The sequence below is a fragment of the Dromiciops gliroides genome, chromosome 5, assembly GCF_019393635.1.
Source record: "Dromiciops gliroides isolate mDroGli1 chromosome 5, mDroGli1.pri, whole genome shotgun sequence".
NCBI lineage: Eukaryota > Metazoa > Chordata > Mammalia > Microbiotheria > Microbiotheriidae > Dromiciops > Dromiciops gliroides.
Genome location: NC_057865.1, coordinates 289,023,648 through 289,043,593, shown reverse-complemented (window position 1 = coordinate 289,043,593; position 19,946 = coordinate 289,023,648). Strand labels below are relative to the sequence as shown.

The 19,946-nt window shown below is 56.3% G+C and overlaps 1 protein-coding gene across 2 annotated transcripts; it reads right to left on the bottom strand.

The window, feature by feature from the left end:
* Positions 1-7,121: 7,121 nt before the first annotated feature.
* Positions 7,122-19,265, bottom strand: GGA1 (golgi associated, gamma adaptin ear containing, ARF binding protein 1). Of its 2 annotated transcripts, none has more exons than XM_043967409.1 (17): positions 18,832-19,265; positions 16,096-16,180; positions 15,840-15,915; positions 15,149-15,265; positions 14,490-14,613; positions 14,238-14,338; positions 13,950-14,030; positions 13,408-13,545; positions 13,241-13,322; positions 12,692-12,799; positions 12,342-12,464; positions 10,289-10,353; positions 9,954-10,114; positions 9,486-9,682; positions 9,030-9,199; positions 8,479-8,589; positions 7,122-8,305 (listed from the first exon to the last, which is right to left on the bottom strand). In XM_043967409.1, exons 1-17 carry the CDS (start codon positions 18,860-18,862, stop codon positions 8,195-8,197), a joined length of 1,881 nt encoding a protein of 626 aa, XP_043823344.1. In that variant the 5' UTR covers positions 18,863-19,265; the 3' UTR covers positions 7,122-8,194. The 2 variants fall into 2 exon arrangements, with proteins under 2 accessions (XP_043823344.1, XP_043823345.1); XM_043967410.1 differs by having other exon boundaries at positions 15,167-15,265.
* Between the last annotated feature and the right edge of the window lie 681 nt (positions 19,266-19,946).

Sequence of the window (19,946 nt, the reverse complement as noted above, 5' to 3'; positions counted from 1 at the left end):
AGTGAAGTGAGCAGAACCAGGAGAACATTGTCCATAGTAACAGCAACATTGTGTGATGATCAACTATGATAGACTTGTCTCTTCTCAGCAGTGCAATGACCCAAGACAATTCCAAAGAACTCATGATGGAAAATGTTCTCCACATCCAAAAAACCCTGAAGAACTGTGGATTCTGAATGCAGATTGAACCATAGTGCTTCTATTTTTTTTTGTTTTCGTTTTTAAGGTTTTCCCTTGTGTTCTGATTCTTCTTTTACAACATGACTAATGCAGAAATAAAAAATATATTATGGATTCTATCTCCATGATTTCTGTTCCATGTGTTAATTCCTTTGTAGTCCTACTGCCAATGGCTTCATCCAGATCCTCATCGTCACCACCTGTTTAGGCTCATGCAATAGCTAACAGGTTCTGCTTCCTCTACTCTTTCCTCTTTCCAACCCACCCTCTCCTCACTATCAGATTTATCTCCCTTATGTACCTCTATTGCTTGGCAATCAGAGTTTTTCATCTCACAACACTCCACCTTTCCAACTTTATTTTATATTGATTCCCCATCTATTCTATACTCCAGACAAACTGAACTGTGCAGTACCATGTAGAAAATTATTTTCTTTCTTCTTTTTTTTTAGGGTCACATTGTTTGTTTAAAAACTCATTTTCTACCTCTGTGTCTTTGCTTAGGTTGTTTTCTATGCTTGGAATGTTTTCCCTTCGCTCATCTCTGCCTTTTGAGATAAGCCAGTCATGGAATGGCTAAACAAAGTGTGGCAATAATGTAATGGAATATTACTGTATTGTAAGGAATGAGCCTAATAGTATTAGTTTAATGGATAAAAAAACCAAACTGGTTTTAGCCTGAGGAAGAAGTGGGTTCCTGTCCCACCTGTGACCCCTATTGGTAGCAAGACCCTGAGCAAGTCACTTCTCTCAGATCCAAGCAACTTCTCAAGATTATTCTCAGTTGCAGAGCTGGTGTTGATTTGCATGGGTAGGGGGAGTTCTTTACCAAGAGTCCCCTAAATTTATGAAAAACAAGTCTGGTTCAAAGGTGAAGAAATGCATCGGCTTTCTGTCTTTAAGAAGTGCCAGACTCGAGGCAGCTAGATGGCACAGTGGTAATGCACCGGCCCTGGATTCAGGAGTACCTGAGTTCAAATCCGGCCTCAGACACTTGACACTTACTAGCTGTGTGACCCTGGGCAAGTCACTTAACCCTCATTGCCCTGCAAAAGAAGAAGAAGTGCCAGACTATGTGGATAGAGCACCAGCCCTGGAGTCAGGAGGACCTGAGTTCAAATTCGGCCTCAGACATTCAACACTTACTAGCTGTGTGACCCTGGGCAAGTCACAACCTCAATTGCCTCATCCAAAAAAAAAAAAAAAAGAAGTGCCAGACTATTGGTGTGGAGCATTGCATACACTGTCAGACTTGGCTAGTGTGTCATCTGGTTTAACTGAAGTGCTCCCATTTCCCCTTTTAAATTCTTTGTTAGGAGGTGGGGGATGGGGGGGGGAAGGAAAAAGGGATGTGTTTGGAGATGATGTAAAAATGAAAGATTTTTAAACAAGAACTCTGTTTAAAAGTCCAATTCAAGTACCATCTACCCCATCAATCCCTTTAACCAGTAATCTCATTATATATAATATATATATATATCTATATATCTTGTGTATCATATTTTGGTTATATGTGCACGATTGCATTCCCCCTACACTGTGTGGCCAGGGAGCTTGTCTTCCTCTTCTGCATTGCTTTGTACATGATAGGTGACTGACTGATCAGTAAATGGGTAGACTTGTCCTGAATGACTCCAGAGGGCTCAGCTGGACCCCTTTGGCTCAGTCTAAGAAAGCTCCCCAACAGTGGAATACTCTGTCACATTATCACTGTGTAATGATTAAAAAGTTTGAGAGATGTCATTTCTGGGTAATTTAATCATTTTATTAATAAGGCCAAAAGGTTATTAATAAGGATGGTCGTTTGACTATCTCTCTTAGACCAAAGACCCCTAAGGGTGGCGTGGTCACAGTTTATATGACCTTGAAGGAGGTGTCCCCTAGGGATGCCTACTCAACTCTGATTGGTTAATCAAAGAGAAGGTTGGCTATCTTGGGGTAAGTGACTTAGGTTACTCAAATCTTGGTCAGAGATTGATGTATCATAAATTTCCATATCACCTGTCTTGATAATAGGGAGAATCAACATTTTCCCAGGACCTGTCTGAGCAAACACAATGAGCAGGAATATATCCATTAGCCCAAACTTTTCTTTTACTGTCTGATTAGATCTTGGCCTGGGTAAATTTGTTTCTTTCCAGGGAAATGGGGGTTAAATGACTTGCCCAGAGTCACACAGCTACTAAGTGTCAAGTGTTTGAGGCTGGATTTGAACTCAGGCCCCCCTGAATCCACTGCGCCACCTAGCTGCCCCCAAGCCTGGGCAAATTTATACAAGAGATTTCCTACACTAGTTCTTTTTTGGGTGAGGAAATAGAAAGGGGAAAAAACCTTGGTCCCAATACAATATTAAATATAAGAAATGTTCATTTTTCATGACTGGGACTGAAATTTGAATCAGTGAGATCATGACCTGTCAGGGATGCTATAAGAACCCACACACCAATAAGCTACTACCAGTGTTGCTTCCATGTGAAGTCCTCCCAGGCTCTCTTCTGGTCACATTCCAGTACCAGTAGAGCAGCTGGACTTTATATGGTGGTTACAAAGGACCTTATAGAGGTTGCCTTGTCTAACCACCAATCTTGTGAGGTAGAGATATGGTACAGGCATTATTATCCCCCATTACTCAAGAGGAGCCTGGGGTGGAGGTGTAATGACTCATTCAAGGTCACATAGTTTTTGAATGATGAGCCTAGATATCAACCCATCTCCTCATACCAAGCACATTGCACCGTCCAATATAGCATGACTCTCTAACCAGTTTGTATGCATCTTGGCACACGGTGCAGTAGAAAACATGCTGAACTTGGCACCCGAAGACCTGTGTTCAAATCCCAGCTCTGCAGCCTGGCACTTTTGTGACCTCAGCCAAGTAATTTAATTTCTCTGAGTCTTAGTTTCATCTACAAAATGAGGAGGTTGGACTACCTGGTGCCCCGACATCGTAATCCCATGATGCCTGCAAGAATGTAAACTTTCCAAGGTCAGAGACTGTCTCATATTGGCCTTGAATGTCCCAATACACCTAGGGTAAGACTGAGTATAGGGTAGCTACTTAATACTTAAGAATTTATACCTTCCCTTACACTTCAGAATTAGCTATGTGTATCAGATCATCAGCTAATTGGAACAAAGGTCAAAATTAGCTCTAAATTAGGATAAAGATGATAAGCTATTATCTTGCAAATAGCCCCAACTCAATCCATTTAAACAAACTGTTGATTCTGAAAAATTGGCAATGGATAGAATACATTGACTATTATGACTTCTCAGGAAATTTTAACCCATGTAAATGTCACCAGAATGCAGAGGCCCAAATGTGGAAACTATCCCAGATGACAAACTGGTTCTTGCCAAATGGAGAGCCTTGGGTGGCACTGGTTCAGAGTACAAGTTCATTTGCAGCCCTTTTGAGAGGACGATGGAAGAAGGTGAGTCGTATCACCTCACAATAGCAAGAAGCAATAAAAGAAGAGACATATTGATAAGCAGTTTGCTGTGGGAGTCAACTAAGCTAGATGATTTCAAGATACAATAGAAAGACACTAGAGGGACGTGAACTGTACCCTATTTGCCAGCTCTAAGTCTATGTACTGAGGGTAACCTTGATCCAAATGTGAGAAGGGAATAGGTTGGTGTTTAAAGAGTTTTCTATAGAAAAGTTGCACAATGAACTGCTGGAGGTATGGAAAACATTACACCCCACTGAATTTGTTACCCCCCCCCATACCCTATATCTGGTTGTATATGTATGTAAATATGGTCTGGCCTTGAGTTCTTTCAGAAAGGTATGCATAAGAGACGACCACAGGGTGTTCCTCTTTCAATGCAACCACAGAAACAGCTTCATTACCTATCAGGATCAATCGGGTCATCAATACCACACTTGCTAAAGGTGAGCCCCATTTTCATGATGCATGTGTTGCATAGAATTCAGATGAAAGAGGGATTTCCTATGGGAAGTGAGGTTCTTCAGATACTTCAGTGACATGTTCATTTCATCAAGTCCTAGACTCCTACAGGTTCATCTCAATGCACAACGTGTCCATTCAAAAGTAGTTCTGAAATGCACACAGGAAAAACGAAGTGGTCCCCTCCCCCCCCCCCCCGCCCCTCATTGGATATTGCTCTAACCATAGGAGAGTTGGAGGGGTAGTCTGCGGAGTCAACCCAATACTACATTCGCCTTAGGCAAGAACCATGCAGATATACAAGCTAGACCTGTCAGTGGAAGCAAGATTGGGTCATGGAGCATTTAGAAAACCATGCATGATTTCCAACGGCTCCAAGCTGCTCCTTGGATAAACAAGCTGACCTTTTATACAATGGAAATGCTCTCTGGCACCAAAGCAGAGGATATTACAATCTCTCAAAGCTCCATTTCAGGCTCCAACACAAAAAGTGATGGCTTAGGCTTGAGAAATGATTGGCTGTAAAAGATAATGCCCCAAAGACCCACATGCTTGGAAAGAGGCAGACTGGTAGTGGACAGACGGTGTTATAACAGATGGAAAGGCCAATGCTTTAATGACGTCCACAGACAAGGTCTACAAGATCTTCCATCATATTGAGACAATCCTCTATGGAGGTTAATGGAAGGTATGGACACGGTTGGGCTGAAAGCATGGATAGTTGCAGCTGGCCTGGTGAAGGGAATGTCCTTACTATTGGGGTCATGAAGCTGTCCTTGCATTGAAGATCGACTCCTTGTTGGCACAATCCTCATCACAGCCCCAAACCAAATGATGGCTATCCTCGGAGGGCCTCAGGGAAGTCATCCCTCATTACCATCCTGCCACTTCCCCGACTGCTCATCCCCATTGCCTCATTTTGCCTTAGTTCTACCTGCGGAATCTGAGGAGCCAGGTCCAAACTCTGGTCCTGCCATTTACTGCTTGGGTGACCCTAGGCAGGTCACCTAATCTTACTGGGGTCCACTTGCCCATGTGTAAAATGACCTTTAAATGTGAAGTAGATCTAGGAAAACACACACTGACCAAGGCAACATAAAACCATGGAAAGAACTCTTAAAAAGTAAAACAAAGGTGCATGATCTTGGCTTTGAAGAGACAGATCAGCAGGCCTGTCCTATAGATGCCACAGGAAACGACCAGGTGTGGAGTTTGCTAAATTGAAATAAAAATGTCTTTGTTACAAGAGATGGTTCCCTTGGTGGGGAAGAACTTTAAGGGGAAACTAAGGCAAAAGGAAAACAAAAGGCTTCACAAGACATTACCTTGCCACCCTCCTTGTACTCATCGCATTACCCCTGGATCGTAGTAATTGGGGTCTTAAGAGCAAGGCTGGCACCTTCCCTAGCTCTGTGTACCATGCAGTGGGCAGACCCTTAGTTTGGGCTGAGGAGGGTCTCAGAGGGAGATGAGACAGCTGCATTTAGTCTTATCTAATTCCTTCGAGATCCAGATTAACCTCAGTAGGAGGCAGGAGTCTGGGATGGCAGTTGTGGGAATTCACTGTACAGTCAAGGCTGATGGTGGTGCTCTCCAAGGTGACCAATCTGAGATGAAATGGGCTCTGAAAGGTTGTGACTGTTTTAACAACAAATGGAAAGCCCATTTCACCATGACAAAGCCCTGTGGTCTGGCCCAGCCAGTGACTTACTGTGACTGATGCAGTCAATTCCTGTCCTGGCTCCCCCCATTACCCAAGTGGGCAGGGGCTGTCTAGCACCTCAGAGCTTCACCTCATCTCCATTTTTCTCCTTCAGCACCTGTCAGGAATGGTCCATGTCCACCTTCATTCTCCATCTACTCTAGGCCCTCCCTGCTCTGGGAGTGTGTCTGCACTGCCCTCAGCCCTCATTCTTCTGTCTCATCGTCTCCAATAGTCCATAGAGTTCCCATCTCCACACTGGAGACCACGCTAAGTTGAGATTTGTGTTGTCCTCTCCCCTAGCAGCAAGAGCTGACATCTACTCAGAACTCTCAGGCATACAGATGATCTGAGGCCTCACAAACCTGGGAGAGAGGTGTGACCATGCCCCTCTTACAGATGAGGAAACAGGGAGACGGCCATGCTGCCCCTACCTTGCTCAGGATGGTGAAGGCCTTTGCCAGCTTGAAGCAAAGCCACACAAATGCCAGCCCTTATGGCCTGGAGTCTTCTTATTGCTGTGGCTGAAGAACTCTAGCTGAGTCCAACCTGGGGACGGAACTCTTTCCTCACAGCTGTGAGACGCTGGGCAAGCTCACTCTCCACTCTGTGTGTCTTATCTCCACTGGGGCAGGAGTTTCCATGTTGGCAGGCTCCTTCATGCCTGAGACCGGCCGATAGCCAAACTGCTAGCCATTTCATACCAGCGCACGCTCTACTAGCACATGGATTCTCACTCACTCACACATGCTGGCTCTGCAGAGGGTCTGAGGCTCACAGCATGGCCACTTACTGCCCACGACCTCAGACAATCTCACCCCCAGCCTCGGTTTTCTCTTCAGTGCAATGGGTGTTATCGCAGATGGCACCCCCCGCCCAGGTCCTTTCCAGCCCTCTATCTATAATTCTCGGTGGGTGACGTCTCCACCAGAGGGCTGTGTTGGAGGACAACCAGCAGGGCAGTCAGTGAGGCTGGGTCAAGAGGTCAGTAAGGGGCTGCTGGGGGAAAGACAGACAGGCAGGAGTGTGGCCTACTGGCAGAGGCTCTCCCTCTCCCTCTCTCTCTACACATATGTACACCCCCCCCCCCGCCCCATACACACATACTGCTGCTCTTCAGCAATGGTTACCTCCTGCTCCCACCCCCTACCCCCAAGACTCTCCACACAGGTGACTAGCAAACAGCAAAGGAGGGCACGGATGGCGAGCACACTCCTGGAGTCCAATGCCCCAGGCTGGACACTCAGAAGGGAGGGCTCAGGGGATGGTCCCTGGAAATGCCAGAGCCCCGTGGCAGCTCCCCAACCTCAGCAGTTCTAAAAGGGTCCAGGAAAGAACTCTTTATTATAACCCATAAATACACCACATTCAAAGCAGCACAACATCCCTCTGACCACAGGTGGACACGAGCCACCTGTGGACCCTGGGTGGCAATCCTGCAGGCCCACGGCACAAGAGGGACAGGGAAAAGGCTGCTTCTGACCCGAGCCCATCCACGGGGAAACCCCCAGGCTAGGAATGACCATTCTCCCACCAAGGTAGAATCTGGGCCTGGCCATTCCTTGCCCAGCCCAGCCCCTGGCCTAGACCCCCTCCTGCGAGCTCCTCTCAGCAATGATGCAAGGGAGACAAATGGGAAGTGGGAGACGCAAGGTGAGCAGCGGGGGTTCCTTCCCCAGCCATCCTGTCCGCCCAGACTCAAACAAAAGGAAACAAAGTCAAACCCCACACCAGAGAAGTGCAAACAGTTGGAGGTGAAAACCCCCAATTCAACCCGGTTCCTGTGGGAGATGCTAGCCCCTGCATCCCCCAACGGGGAAGGGAGAAGGGGAGGCTCTGGGCCTGTAGAACAATCCCCACTCCCTAAGGCCACCCCTGGGTTATGGCTAGTCCTTCCCATAAGGCATAAGAGAGCAGGCCGCCAGCCCTGCCCAGCTCCAGGGTCATCCTGCGGTGCCTCAGCCCGGCCCCTCCCAGGCCTGCTACGGTGGTGCTGAGGGCTCCAGGACACTCCAACCCTTCCCAAATCCCTCATGCACCTTCCTGCCCCGTCCTCGCATCTCGACAGATCCGTGCGGGACGTCCCTGGCCAAGGGATGGGACTGTTGTGTTGGGGGCAGGGGGCCCTGGCCTCGGTCTCTCCTTCTGGGTTTTAGCTCGGTGAGGGCAGAAGAGGAAGGTGGGGAGGAACCAGTCATTGGAGGGACACCAGGGAGAGCAGCACCGGACCCCAGTGTGGATGGCTGGCCCCCTGCTGTCTGCTGGGGAACGCAGGCTTCTGAGTGAAGTCCCAACCAGAAGATGGGGGGATGGGAGCAGCTGAGGCCCTGGGGGGCTGCCCCCACCCTGCAGGATGGGAGACCTTGCCTCTGGTAGCCTTCCCTTGCTCAGCCTGCTTCTAGAGGCTTCCCCAAGACTCGGGTGGGGGGAACTGGTCCACATCCCCCATCTCGTTGTAGGTCTGGTCCCCCATGGAGAAGGTGAGCTTGTACCGAAGGCGGACTTTCTCCTGAGGGAGGGGAGGAAGCGTCACGGGCCTCAACACAGGGAAGGGGCTGAGGCAGAAATCCCCGGATAAGGAAAAGGGGGCTTTGTGCAGCTGAATGGCAGGGCCAGGAGCTTGGGACAGGCTCAGGCCTTCTGCTACCAACCCTTCCCAGGTCCCCAAGGCTGCACTCTCACCTTCTGGGGGTTGGCGAGCAGCAGGACCTGGGTGATGGCCGTGGGGTGGACGATGGGGTTGAAGGCGGGCAGCTCAGTGCCTGAGGGGGGCTGCAGTTTCACTTTCATCACCTGGGAACAGACGGTGACAGGACCAGGGCCTGTGATGCCCACGTGCCACTAGGCCAGGCTACCCAGCACCAGTTTCAAGGCCTGGGTCCCCTTGCCAACCCCTCCAACCTCAGGCTGCTTCCCTGTCCATACGTACACACACACACACACACACACACACACACACACACACACACACACACACACACACAGACACAGACAGACACACACACACACACACACACACACACACACACACACACACACACACACACACACACACACACACACACACACACACGGCAAGAGACGCCAGAAGGCTCTCCCCATGTGAGCGGCAGAGCTTTCTCCCGACTTCTGGGTGAAACTCTGGGCCAACGTCCTCAGTGAGCAGCCTCAGTCTGAAGTCCCCTCCTCCCATCCCCCTCCCTGACCCTTCATCCCCGCCACGAGGAGGTCACCTTGGGGACAGCGGACTGAAACACAATGTTCCGGATAGGCTTTGGGGCTGTGCTCAGCATAGAGACCACCACGACCAGCACGTCAGGCCGGCCGGGCAGAGGGTCCCGGGCAAAGTGGAAGAGGACGCGGAAGCCATGCCGGTCATAGACAGTTACGGGCAGGATGCTGCCTGCAGCCAGGGTGGGGGAGCGGGGAGAAGAAAGAAGGGGCAGCCATTGGGGAGGGGGCCACCAGTCCCCAGGGGGGAGGGGACACAGCTTAAGCCTCCAAACCTTCACTGTCCTGTGGGGAGGGCCGGGCTATCACCACCCCAACCACCTCCCATCGTCTGGACAGCACATCACAGACCAGGGCCACAAGCACGAGAGGAGGGGATGGAGCGTCACGGCCGCCTGGGCTGGACCCCGCTGGCCCTGCCAGCTCCACCCCACAGACTGGCAGAGTCCTTCACTCACTGGGCCGGATGGACTCCAAGGGCACAGTGACGTTGGCCAGCGAGACCTCGTGCGCTGGCTCCGGGGGCCGGGGGAGCACGGGAGGCTCATAGGGGCTGCTGGGGAGTGCAGTCTGGGTGCTGGGCATGGGCGAGCCGGCGCTGCTCTTGTTCTGGAGGTCCCGCAGGGTGAGCCGAGGGGCCGGCGGCTGCTTCTCCCTTCAGGGGAAGCAGAGGGAAGTGAAGGTGTGTGTGTGTGTGTGTGTGGGGGGGGTCCTGTCTGCCTTGGCCTGAGGCCTCAGGAAGCCTCCATTCCTTCTTGCTCCCCTCGGCCCTGTGCCAGGCAGGGGCCGGCTTCTCCTTTCTCACCCCCACCCCTCCCCGGCAGCACCAGGAGAGGCTCAGCCAGTGCTGCAGGATGCCCACTAGTGCCAGGCAGTGGGACGGGCATGGAGGGGCTCGGGCCTGGTCTCTCCCCTCCCATCCTCACCACCGCACTTGCTGAGACTCTGGGGGTAGGGATTGCTGCAGCAGTGTCTTCCCTAAGAGGTCCAGGTCATCGAGCCCACTGGAGGATGACGCAGGTGTCGGGGGTGAGGGCTGGCTATCCGCTCTGGGAGCTGCGCTGGAGGTCTCTGAGCTTTCGGAGGACTGCGTGGCAAAGGCAGAGCACATGGAGGATAAAGCGGGGCTGGAGAGGAAGCCGGGCCCCTCACCCGCTCCATTCTGAGTGGTCGCTGCCCCCCTCAGCCGGGGTTGGTCCCCAAGAGGCCCGAGCTCTGAGGAGGATTTGTCCCAGACCCCCGGCCTTCCTCCGACTCCTACCTGGAAGCTATTCCATCCTCCACTGTCCAGGCCTGGGGCCGAGGGGGGTGTGGGGTCACTGAGGCCTGAGGACAAAAGGAAAGGAGAGAGGAAGAGCAGGGCCTGGCCCAGGAAGGCCGCATTGGCTCTTGGGCTTCCCGGCCCTTTCCTGTCCTCCAAAACTAGAACCTTGGTGTGGAATGGCAGCCTGGAATAGCCGATCCCACCGAAGTGGGGCGGAGGGCTGGGGGGGAAGGGTAATGACTCCGACAAAGAGATGCCTGTTTTTAATCATGTGAAGGACACGGCTGGGGAAGGGCCTCATCATGCTGGGCTCTGCCAGCCCCCAGAGCCCAGGAACAACGGACGGAGCTGCCAAGTGAAGCCTGAGGTTAGCAGGGGACGCTCAGGGAGAGCTGCCCCCTGAAGGGGCAACCAGGGGCCAAGGGAGATGTCACTGCCCCCCCCCCCCCCCCCCCGCAGTGGTAGCTGGTACACAGAGCCTTCTGCCCATGTCAGAGATGAGGCAAGAGCCTCATGAGGCATGAAGGGACTTGTTCTGAGCCACCCAGCCACAAAGCGGGGGCTGTGAGCATCCCTCAGAGGCAGGGCCCCCAGTGCTCCTCTGTGTGGGAAGGCCTGGTCGAAGCCAGAGCTCTGCAGGGGTGGGGGTGGGGGCGCTGGAAAAGGTCCCTTCTCAGCCCCTTAGGGCCCCGGAGTCACTTCACCTGTGCCTTCATTTCCTCATCTGTGAAATGGACACAATGACAGCCTCTACTGCTGGGATCCTTGCAAACCTTAGGCACCAAACAGACGCCAGCTCTTGTGGGGCTCAGTTGCTATCATTTTTCAGGCCCAGGGCTCTGCCTGCCCTAGCACCCACAGCTTCCTCCCTCCTGGCTGAGCCTCTGAGAATCCAGCTGAACCACAGACCTTCCCCTTTCTTTATTTCTACTCACCACCAACTCAAGAGCAAAAGCTGGGGGGTTGGGGCTGGGGGAGCAGAAGAGGAAGGGGAAGCAGAATGGCCGGGGTGGGGGGGGGTGCTGCCTTGGCCCTGGGCTGCAGGACAGAATCCTCCTGCAGGAATGCCACCATCTACTCCCCCTCAAGGACAGCCCAGTGCTGGGAGGCAGGACTGGGAAGGGAAGGGGGAAGGGCGGGCTAGTTTTTCACTGGCTCAGAGCAGAGCTGGGCCCTGAAGGTCTGGAGCCTCCCTCCTCCCTGGACAGATATAGCAAGGCCCGGCCGGGCCCGTCCCGTCCTAGCCCAGCTCTGCTCCACCAGCTGCACCAGGTCTCCAGCCCTGTTCAGTCCTGAGCATGTGAATCTCATTTAGAACTGAAGGATGGACTCAGGTCTGACTCCCCCTCTGCAGGCCTTGGTTTCCTGACCTGTAAATCACCAGAGCTGAACCTGACAAGCTCTGCCTGCAGGTCCTTGACAGAGCTTTCTCCCCCTTCTCAGGCCAGGGGGCCAGGCCCAGGGTCCTGTCCACAGGGAGTGGGCAGGCAGAGAGGAGAGCCCAGGAGACAGGCCTGCCCCTGCCCACACTGTCCGTGGCACCTGCCCCACAGCTTCCTAAGCACAGGCCCCCCTGTTCCTTACCCCGCCTCCAGCGGGAAGGCCTGGCCTGGCTCTGCCCCCTCTGGTCGGGGGGTGGGCATGTAGGTCCCTTCCCCCAGGCTGGCCTCAGAGCTCACGGTGGGGAGTGAGGGGCGGCCGTCAGGCCCCCCTCTCTTCTGGTTGCTGCCCCCAAGCCGGAAGCCTTTCCTGAAGAGGAGCAGTTTGGGGGAAACTTTCCCGTGGGCTCCTCAAAGCCCCCGGGGGCTTGTTCCAGACCAGGCTGGGGGGCTGCAGCTCCGCCGCTAGCGTCCCAGGAGGCAGCTCCCCTGGCCCTGGCTCCCCCCTCAGTGCCTGAAGCCTGAAGGGGGCCCAGTCTCCTTTCCCACTCAAACCCTCCTCCCAAGTCCTCTCAGGGCCTCTGTGAGCGGCTGCTCTAGCTCTGAGGCGCAGCACCACACGGGTGGGGCTGAGTTCTGGGGTGCAGCCCCGAGGCACCCCCCATCCTTACCTAGAGACATGAGCTCATCGTCAAGCAGGGAGAGTGAGGTGGGCTGCTCTGGCCTGGCCAGGCTGGTCGAGCCTGCCGGAGGCACGTCCAGTCCAGAGAGGTCTAAAAGAGCCGAGGTGCTACCTGGGGGAGGAGGGAGGAGAAGCAGGGCCCTGAGCAGGGAAGCTGTGTGTCCTAAGAGAGTGAGTATGGGCAGGAACAGAGTCCGGGAAAGCCTCGGAGATCTCAGGCCGTCCCCCCCTGCTGCCCCCTCTCCCCCAGCTGTTTGCTCTGAGCTGTCTCCTCTCCCCTCCTCTTGCCCTGGCTCAGCCCCTGGCCCCTGGCCCGGCTCACCTGGGCCCGCCCCTCACCTGGCAGGGGGCCGGAGGCCGTGTCCCCATTGGCCTCTTCTCCCTTCACCAGCTGCTGGTAGAGGTTGATCACCTGGGTGAGGTTGTCATTGGCCTGCAGGATCTCGGCTGGGATTGGGCGAGAGGGAAGGAGATGAGTAAGAAAGCCAGGGCTAGCTGCTGATGGGGGTCCCCGGCTCCCTCCCCTCCAGCATACAGGGCCATGCTCTGCACGCGGTAGGTGCTTGGATGTCTGCTGACCTGGACAGGAGTGTCCAGGCCCCCCGCCGGGAGAGCTGGGGCTGACAAAGGCCCAAGGCCCCGGGCTTCACACCCTAGTTTCTCACAGTGGGGTCAGCAGTCAGTGCTGTTTGGGCACACCCTCCAAACTTGTCTTTGCCACCCGTGTCCCCCTCATGATGACGACGTACGCCACAGAAGGCACAGGAAGTGGACTCCGAAGGGAGTCCTAGGACCCTGCCGCAGCCCCCTCGGCCCCCAAAGGCAGGTGGCAGGTGGCAGGTGGGAAGGGCACCCCTGGTGGCCGCTCTCCGGCAGGGCGGGGCTCACCCAGGGCCTCGTCGTTGTCCTCGGTGTCGCTGGCCAGTCGGAAGAGCATGGGCCTCATCCGCTCACAGCGCTGGTACAGCTCCTGGGGCAGGGGGGGAAGCAGAGACTGAGAGGAGGCCCCCCCCATTCCCCTGTGGGTTGCCCAGTGGCCCGGGGCGGGGCTTCACCTTCATGAGCTCGTCATTGCTGACCGAGGTCCCCCCCTGGCTGTGGCTGGTCACCATCTCGGTCAGCAGCCTCACATTGTCATTCACCTCCTCTATGGCGCTCACTCGCTTGGAGATCTTCTCCATCCGCTTCTGGTCCTGGGGATGGGCCGGACAAAGGGTGGAGGGGTGTATGCCTGGGGGCCTCTGAGCTCCCACATCCCTCCTCTGTCGGTCCCATTGGGGTGGCCTCTCGGCCAACGCCGGGGGCTCAGGGTCACTCGGGCTGGGGGTCTGGGCCACAGGGCCTGGGTTCAAATCCTGGCCTCTACATTTTCTCTGTGGAACCGCAAGCAAGTCCCTTCTCTCTGGGCCTCAGTTTCCCGATGTGTAAAGTAAGTGTGGTAGAGATGGGAAGTATGGCAAGGCTCTGAGCGCTGGGGCTGAGACGGGGGAGGGCATGGCCGAGGCAGGATGCCAGGCTGGCCCTTAGGGAGCCCAAGGCCTCTCGTTCCCCGTGGACTCTCTTCCAGCCCTGCCCCATCTGTGGAAGCCATGCGCACCTCCTGGACCATCTCCTTGATCAGCTTGTTGGCAGCTCGCAGGTCCTCGGGGTGGGAGCTCTTCAGCAGCCGGGCCAGCATCTGGGGACACAGCACGAGGGGGTGGGGGCAGGGCAAACCCCAGAGGACCACAGAGTCTGGAGACCCAAAGGAGCCTCAGCCAATAGCAGCTGAGAAGGGGGCGGCTGGGGAGGGGGCTGCCACATGCTGAGCACTCCCCCCCCCCCAGGCCTCATGCTCTGACAAGCCCCGGGAGTCCCGTCCACGGCCTGGGCAAACCCTTCCCACCTTGGACTTCTCCTCATCTTCAAAGATCCCATTCTTGGGCCGCGTAGGGGGTGCTGAGAAGGGGATGTCGTCAGGAAGTTTGGGATCGAGCTTCACAATCCCTGTGGGGGCAGCAGAGATGGTGGCTGTCCCTGGGCTCAGGCTGGGTGGTCCCCAGGCCCTGCCTAGGGACGAGCGTCATCCTGCCCACCCAAGAGGGTTTCAAGCTATCGGCCCAGGAAGGGAAGGATGGAGGACGGGAGGGCCGCGCACCCTGCTTCTTTAGCATCTGGTAGGCCTCGGCGATCTTCACCTCCTGCGGCAGTCCCAGGGTCCAGGTATAGAGCAGCTCCAGAATCTTGTCCTTCACCTTCTCTGGGGTGCGGGTGCCCAGGTACTGCCCAGGGAGGAGGAAGAAGAGCAGCCCTGAGTCCTCGGGCCCCGGCCCAGCCCCAGCCCCCGACCCCAGACCTGGTCTCTGCCCCCAGAGGGCAGGAGCCCCGTGGTCCTCGGATTTGGCTCATCCCTCAGGGCCATTCCTTCTCCCAAGACGAAGGAGAGAAAGGAGGGAGCTGGAGGTGCTTAGGTCATCTCTGCTGATGTGTGGCAGGCCCGGGGGACCCAGGGTAGGCACACAGAGGGAATACGCGGGATTGGGGCAACAGAGTGACAAAGACAGGAAGGCAGGGGAGGGAGGGAAGAGAAACAAGGTCCCGTCTCAGCGCTGGTTCCCGTGCACCAGGCTGTCATCAGCAAGCAGGTGTGTGCACGGGGGGGCGCCTGCTGGGGGGCGGCCCACCCCACGGGGCTGGGCCGGGGCTTCCCCCCAGGGCCCCGTGGCTCTGGAAGGACAACCAGGGCACCCCAGCCCGGGGGACAGATGTGGAGAGTTGCCCAGGTCCCCGGGGACGGGGGAGGGAGGGGGCCCACACCTGCCTCCTGGAGCCCACCTTTGGCGACACCACCTTGATGAGCTCGTTGAGAAAGCGGAACTTGCCGACCTCGTCATGAAAACGCTTGCCACAGTTCTTCATGCACGTCTCCAGGACCTGAAGATGGGTCAGGGTCAGAAGCTGCCCCCACCCCTCCCATCGGAGCATTGAGGCATCAAGGGTGGTGGGCGCCTCATGGCCAGGCTCCAGAAGCCCCTCCAGGCAGGGCGGGGGTCCCAGGGGAAGGGGGGGGGCACCTTCTTTCCTCTCCTCTACCTCTGGGCTTCCAGCCCAAGGGGCAGCAAACTTCAGGGCTTGTGAGCTTGGGACAAAACAGAGAAGAGGAGAGGTGGGAGAGGCGGGGGCTTGGGGTGCGGTCACTGGGCCGGCTCACTCGGCTCCACTGTTTTTGTCTTTTTAAGTCTCTGTCATGAAAGAAGGGGTACAGGGTTGGGAGGAGATAGGATCTCTCTTGATGATTGTGACGTGAAAAGAAAGGCTCTGCTTGTTCTCCTCACCCCATTGGGGGGCTGTCCCCTAACTTTTCTCAGAGCTTAGCCCCTACCTCCTGCCCCCTTCACTATCACACTCAGAGGCCGGCCGCTCTGGCTCTGGCCCCAAGCCCCAGGTCTGGCCAGGGGTCAGTGGTGGGGGAGGGTGGCAGGACCTCCCTTTCCCTGGCCCCCCTCACCGTCAGGGCCTGGGTAGCTTCCCATTCTTGTGGAGATTGGATCTTGTGGGCCAGCAGCCGGGTGGCCAGTGGTGGCCTGAAGAAGAGAGAAGGCGTCAGGGCTGCCTGCATCCCACAGGGGGTGGGCCCCAGCACTTCCTCAGCTCTGCGGCGGAAGGTGAGAAGCCTTGGAGCCCAGCATGTTGGGGGCCCTAGTGGGAGGAGCCCTTCTCTCCTCCTAGCCCCAGCCTCGGCCCGCTATCTGGGGGTCTCTTACCCTTCCAGCTCCTTATTCAGCTGCTCGCAGAAGGCATCGATGCTGTCCCAGTCCAGCTCCTTGTTTAGCGGGTTGGTAGCTCTGTCTGCAGCCCGGGGAAGAATCAGAGGGGCTTAGTCAGAGACGAGGATCTCCCCAGGGCCCCCTACACAGAGGAGGGGCAGTGAAGACTGGCCCCTGCCACAGCCCTGGGGGCCTTGTCATGCTCCCCCTCCCAGACTGGCAGGGCCTGGGTAGCAGAAACATCTGGGCAACGGAACGTTCAAGAAAATGGTCATGAGTTGAGAGCCCTGAGCCGGAGCCCATGTGGCCCTGGGTAAGTCCCCTGACTTCTCCTTGTGGATAAGACCTGACACTGCCTGATTAGTGAGACTTGGGAGCTTCAAGGATCTTTATCAGGAGGGCCTGGCTCCAAGCTGGTGAGGCCAAAAGGGTTATTCCTTTGGGGTGGTCAGCCATGCAGTGACCAGCTCAGCCTCAGCAAGAAGGAGCTACAAAGATGGACACAGAGAGAGGGGGTGGAGGCCATGCCCCCCACGGAGGTGGAGCCGGGCCTCAGGAGCCAGCCCCGGCCCCCCGCTGAGCCTCAGGTCCCTCTCATCTATAAAATGGTGAGGGTGACCTTTGCCCCAGGACCTCGGAGGGGAGAAGAGAGGCATGGTTTACTCCTCTAGAAACAGGAGCTGCTCCCCTCAGCTCATTCAGGCTCAGCCCTGAGGCAGGGGCTGCGAGGAATGCTGGGATGGGGGGGGGCGCTCTTGAGGCCTTGCCCTGTTCTGCCCAGACAAGGTACAGGGGCACAGGGTGGGAGAAGCCACCCAGGCCATCAATCCGGGCTGGCCAGTGCAGAGCAAGGAGCAGCTTCTTTGCACCCCCCTCCCCCATGAGGAAGGCAGATCCCGGGAAGGGGGAGGGCTAGCCCATTCCAGAATGGGCCAGCCCAAGCCCAGACCCCAGGAGGAGACAGGTAGCCAAGGCAGAGCGGGCAGTGAGGTCTTCTCTTGGTCTCCAGCCCACAGGGCAGGGAGTGTGGCATGTGGACACGTGCTTCAGGGGGTGGGGAAGGGAGAGACACAAAGATTATGTCACCTGCTCTGGAACGAAGGGACAGAAATGGGGACAGCAGCTGCCGGGGCCCATAAGGAGGGGGGAAGCTCCAAGTCCTGGGGGATGTGGCTAAGTTGTAGATTTGGGGGATTGGTCACAAGGAAAGTGGCTGGGGCACAACTCAGAGGGTATAAATGGGGGGGGTGAGGGGAAAGGTCAGACCCAGGCCTTTCCCCAAACTTTCATTTGGCCCAGTCTACCCCTGCACAAGGGCTCCCTTGGTACCCCTCATGCCTGTCAATCTAGCCCACCTCCATCTCCCCCCAAATGCTTCCCTTGAAAAAATACTTGGGGGTCTTCCCCAATCTATTCTCCATATGCCTCAGCTTCCCAGGCCCATCCCCACTAATTATGGGGCCCCCTTGCCCAAACAAGCCAAGACCTCTCTGGGTCAGGAACTCCCCCAAACCTATCTTCTCCCCATTGCGGAGATGCAGACAGTGTCCGGTGCACAAGCACCTGGCAGAGGTTGGGTTGGGGACTGGGGGGCACAGAGGAAGATGTCATGGTTTCTCAGGGAGCCACAGAACAATTTAGAGGGGAGGAGGAATTTGGGGGGGAGCCTGGAAGCCGATTTTGGCAGGAGGGGTGTGGGAAGGGTGTGGACCCAGGGAAGGTGGCAGAGTTTGAGGCAACAGCAATTTAGGGAGCATTGTGTGTGTGTGTGTGTGGGGGGGAATGAGGGTGTTTTGGGGTGGCCAGAGGAAATCTGGGGCAGATAGGGGGTACCTTTTATGGAAGATTTGTGATGTGTCTGAGGGAGATGGTGAATTTTGTGGGGATAAGTGAATTTTGGGGAAGATTTGGGGACACAGAATTAGAATATCATTTGAGGGGCGGGTTATAGGGACGGCCTCAGGGTTGCAAGGGGAGCATTAGAGGTGGACTTGGAGGAGGGAGACAGGTTTTTTTCCGGGGAGCAGCCCCCCAGCTAGGGATTTCTGAGGGTGGGGGCGCATTCAGAGCACTTGGGGGCAGATTTCTGGGGGAGATTTAAGAGGGTGGGCTGGGATCCCCGGAGGGGCTGGGAGGGTGACCTTGGAGATTGGGGGGGAGGGGGCAGAGGTGTCAGATGGGGAATTTCGGGCGTTTCTGGGAGTTGAACCGAGGTCAGGGGCCAGCTGTGTCAGGAGGGGGATGGGCTGCGATCTTACTTTAGGACGGCCCTAGAGGCAGAGTTGGGGGGTCCTGGGGGACACGTTTAGGGGGGAAGACTGAGGGTATCGGGATAGGTTGGGAGCAGTCACGGGGCACATTTGAGGGGGCAGACTTGGGGGTGGTCTGGGGTCCCGGGGTCAGGTTTAGGAGGCTCGATAGGCGCTTCTGGAGGACAGCTTGGGGGGTCTGGGGACGGATGGGGGAGCACTTGGGGGCGTTCTGGAGGCAGGCTGAGGGGAGGGGACTGCGTATTTCTGGGGGCACCTTTGGGGGCTGGCACGGAGAACTTAGGGGATCCTGGAAGCAGTCTAAGGAGGAGCTTCCCTGGGGTGTCAGGAGAGGGTTGGGGAGGGGTCCTAGGGCCGTCTCAGGGACCCGCCCAAGGGGTGGGTGGGGGAGGGGCACGCCCCTCGGTTCCGGTTCCGCTTCCGGCCCGGCCCGCGCGCCCGCCCCCCAGGGGGGGTCACTCACTGATCCTCGACTCTAGACTCTCCGGCTCCATCTCGGGCTCCGTCCGCCGTGGGAGAACGCGCCCGCCCCCTCCAGGCTCTCGCGAGACTGCCCCGGCCCCGCCCCCGGCGGATTAACAGAGCATAGAGCACCCCGGGCGACCCATGAGAGCGCGGGCCTGCCTGCCTAGAGCGCCGCCCGCGCGGCCATCGAGGCGTGCCGGAAGCAGCTCAGAGCGTCGCACTCCAAACGGCGCCCGCCGCCTCTCAACGGCTTCCCCTCCCACCCGGTGGCCCGGGCCTGACAGGAAGCGGAGGTTCCGGGGGTCGACACGGGCACCATGGACAGCCGCTGTGGAAAACCACTAAAGCGTCGGGAGTGGACAGTACCCCTGAGACCCCCGGCTGCCGCTTCCGGAAGAGCGGCCGGCAGCCATGTTGGATGGGGGTCTTTTTCAGGCGCACTTCCGGCCGCGGGTGAATCGCAAGTTCCGGTCGGATAACACGGGGGGCGGGGCCTAGGGGCGGGGCTTCTTAAGGAGGCCATGACGTCGCCACCAAGGTCCTCTGATGTATGTTTTCTTAGAAAGATCGGGACTTGGGATACCTGGAGCTGGAAGGGCCCCCGGGAGGTCGATCATCCGGTCCAGCCCCTTCCTCTTACAGCTGGGGAAACTGAAGGCCAGGGAGGCTAACTGACCTCCCCCAAGTAACACAGCGGTCAGCACTCTCCCCTACTGCCTGTCAGTCCTACACCATCATTCCGCGCATTGGCTTCAGCTGTTAGCAAGAGTGCCGGTGTCAGGGGAGGGGGTGCTGGGCGTGGATTCAGGAAGACCCGGGTTCAGATTCGGCCTCAGACCCTGAATAGCTGTGTGACCCTGGTTAGGGCCCTTCACCACTGGCTGCCTCAGTGTCGTCACATGTCAAATGGAGATGATCCTAGCAGCACCTTCCTAGGGTTGTTGTAAGGGTCAAACGAGATAAAATTTGTAAAGGGCTTCGCAAACCTGAAAGTGCTATAGAGATGATGATGGTGGTGGTGGTGGTGAAGGAGGAAGAGGAGAGAGACTGGCAAAGGAGAAGAAGAAAGAGAGATTGGCAAACATCAGCAGGAACATGGCAGGAAGACTCAAT

Bases quoted from the DNA above. Each gene is read 5' to 3' on its own strand.
- GGA1 (XM_043967409.1), bottom strand. From the start codon at position 18,862: ATGGAGCCGGAGAGTCTAGAGTCGAGGATCA. The intron at 10,354-12,341 runs GTAAGGATGGGG...TTTTGTCCTCAG, and splicing joins CGATGAGCTCATGTCTCTAG to GCCTCAGTGACCCCACACCC. The intron at 9,200-9,485 runs GTGAGTGAAGGA...CCCTGGCTGCAG, and splicing joins CTTGGAGTCCATCCGGCCCA to GCAGCATCCTGCCCGTAACT.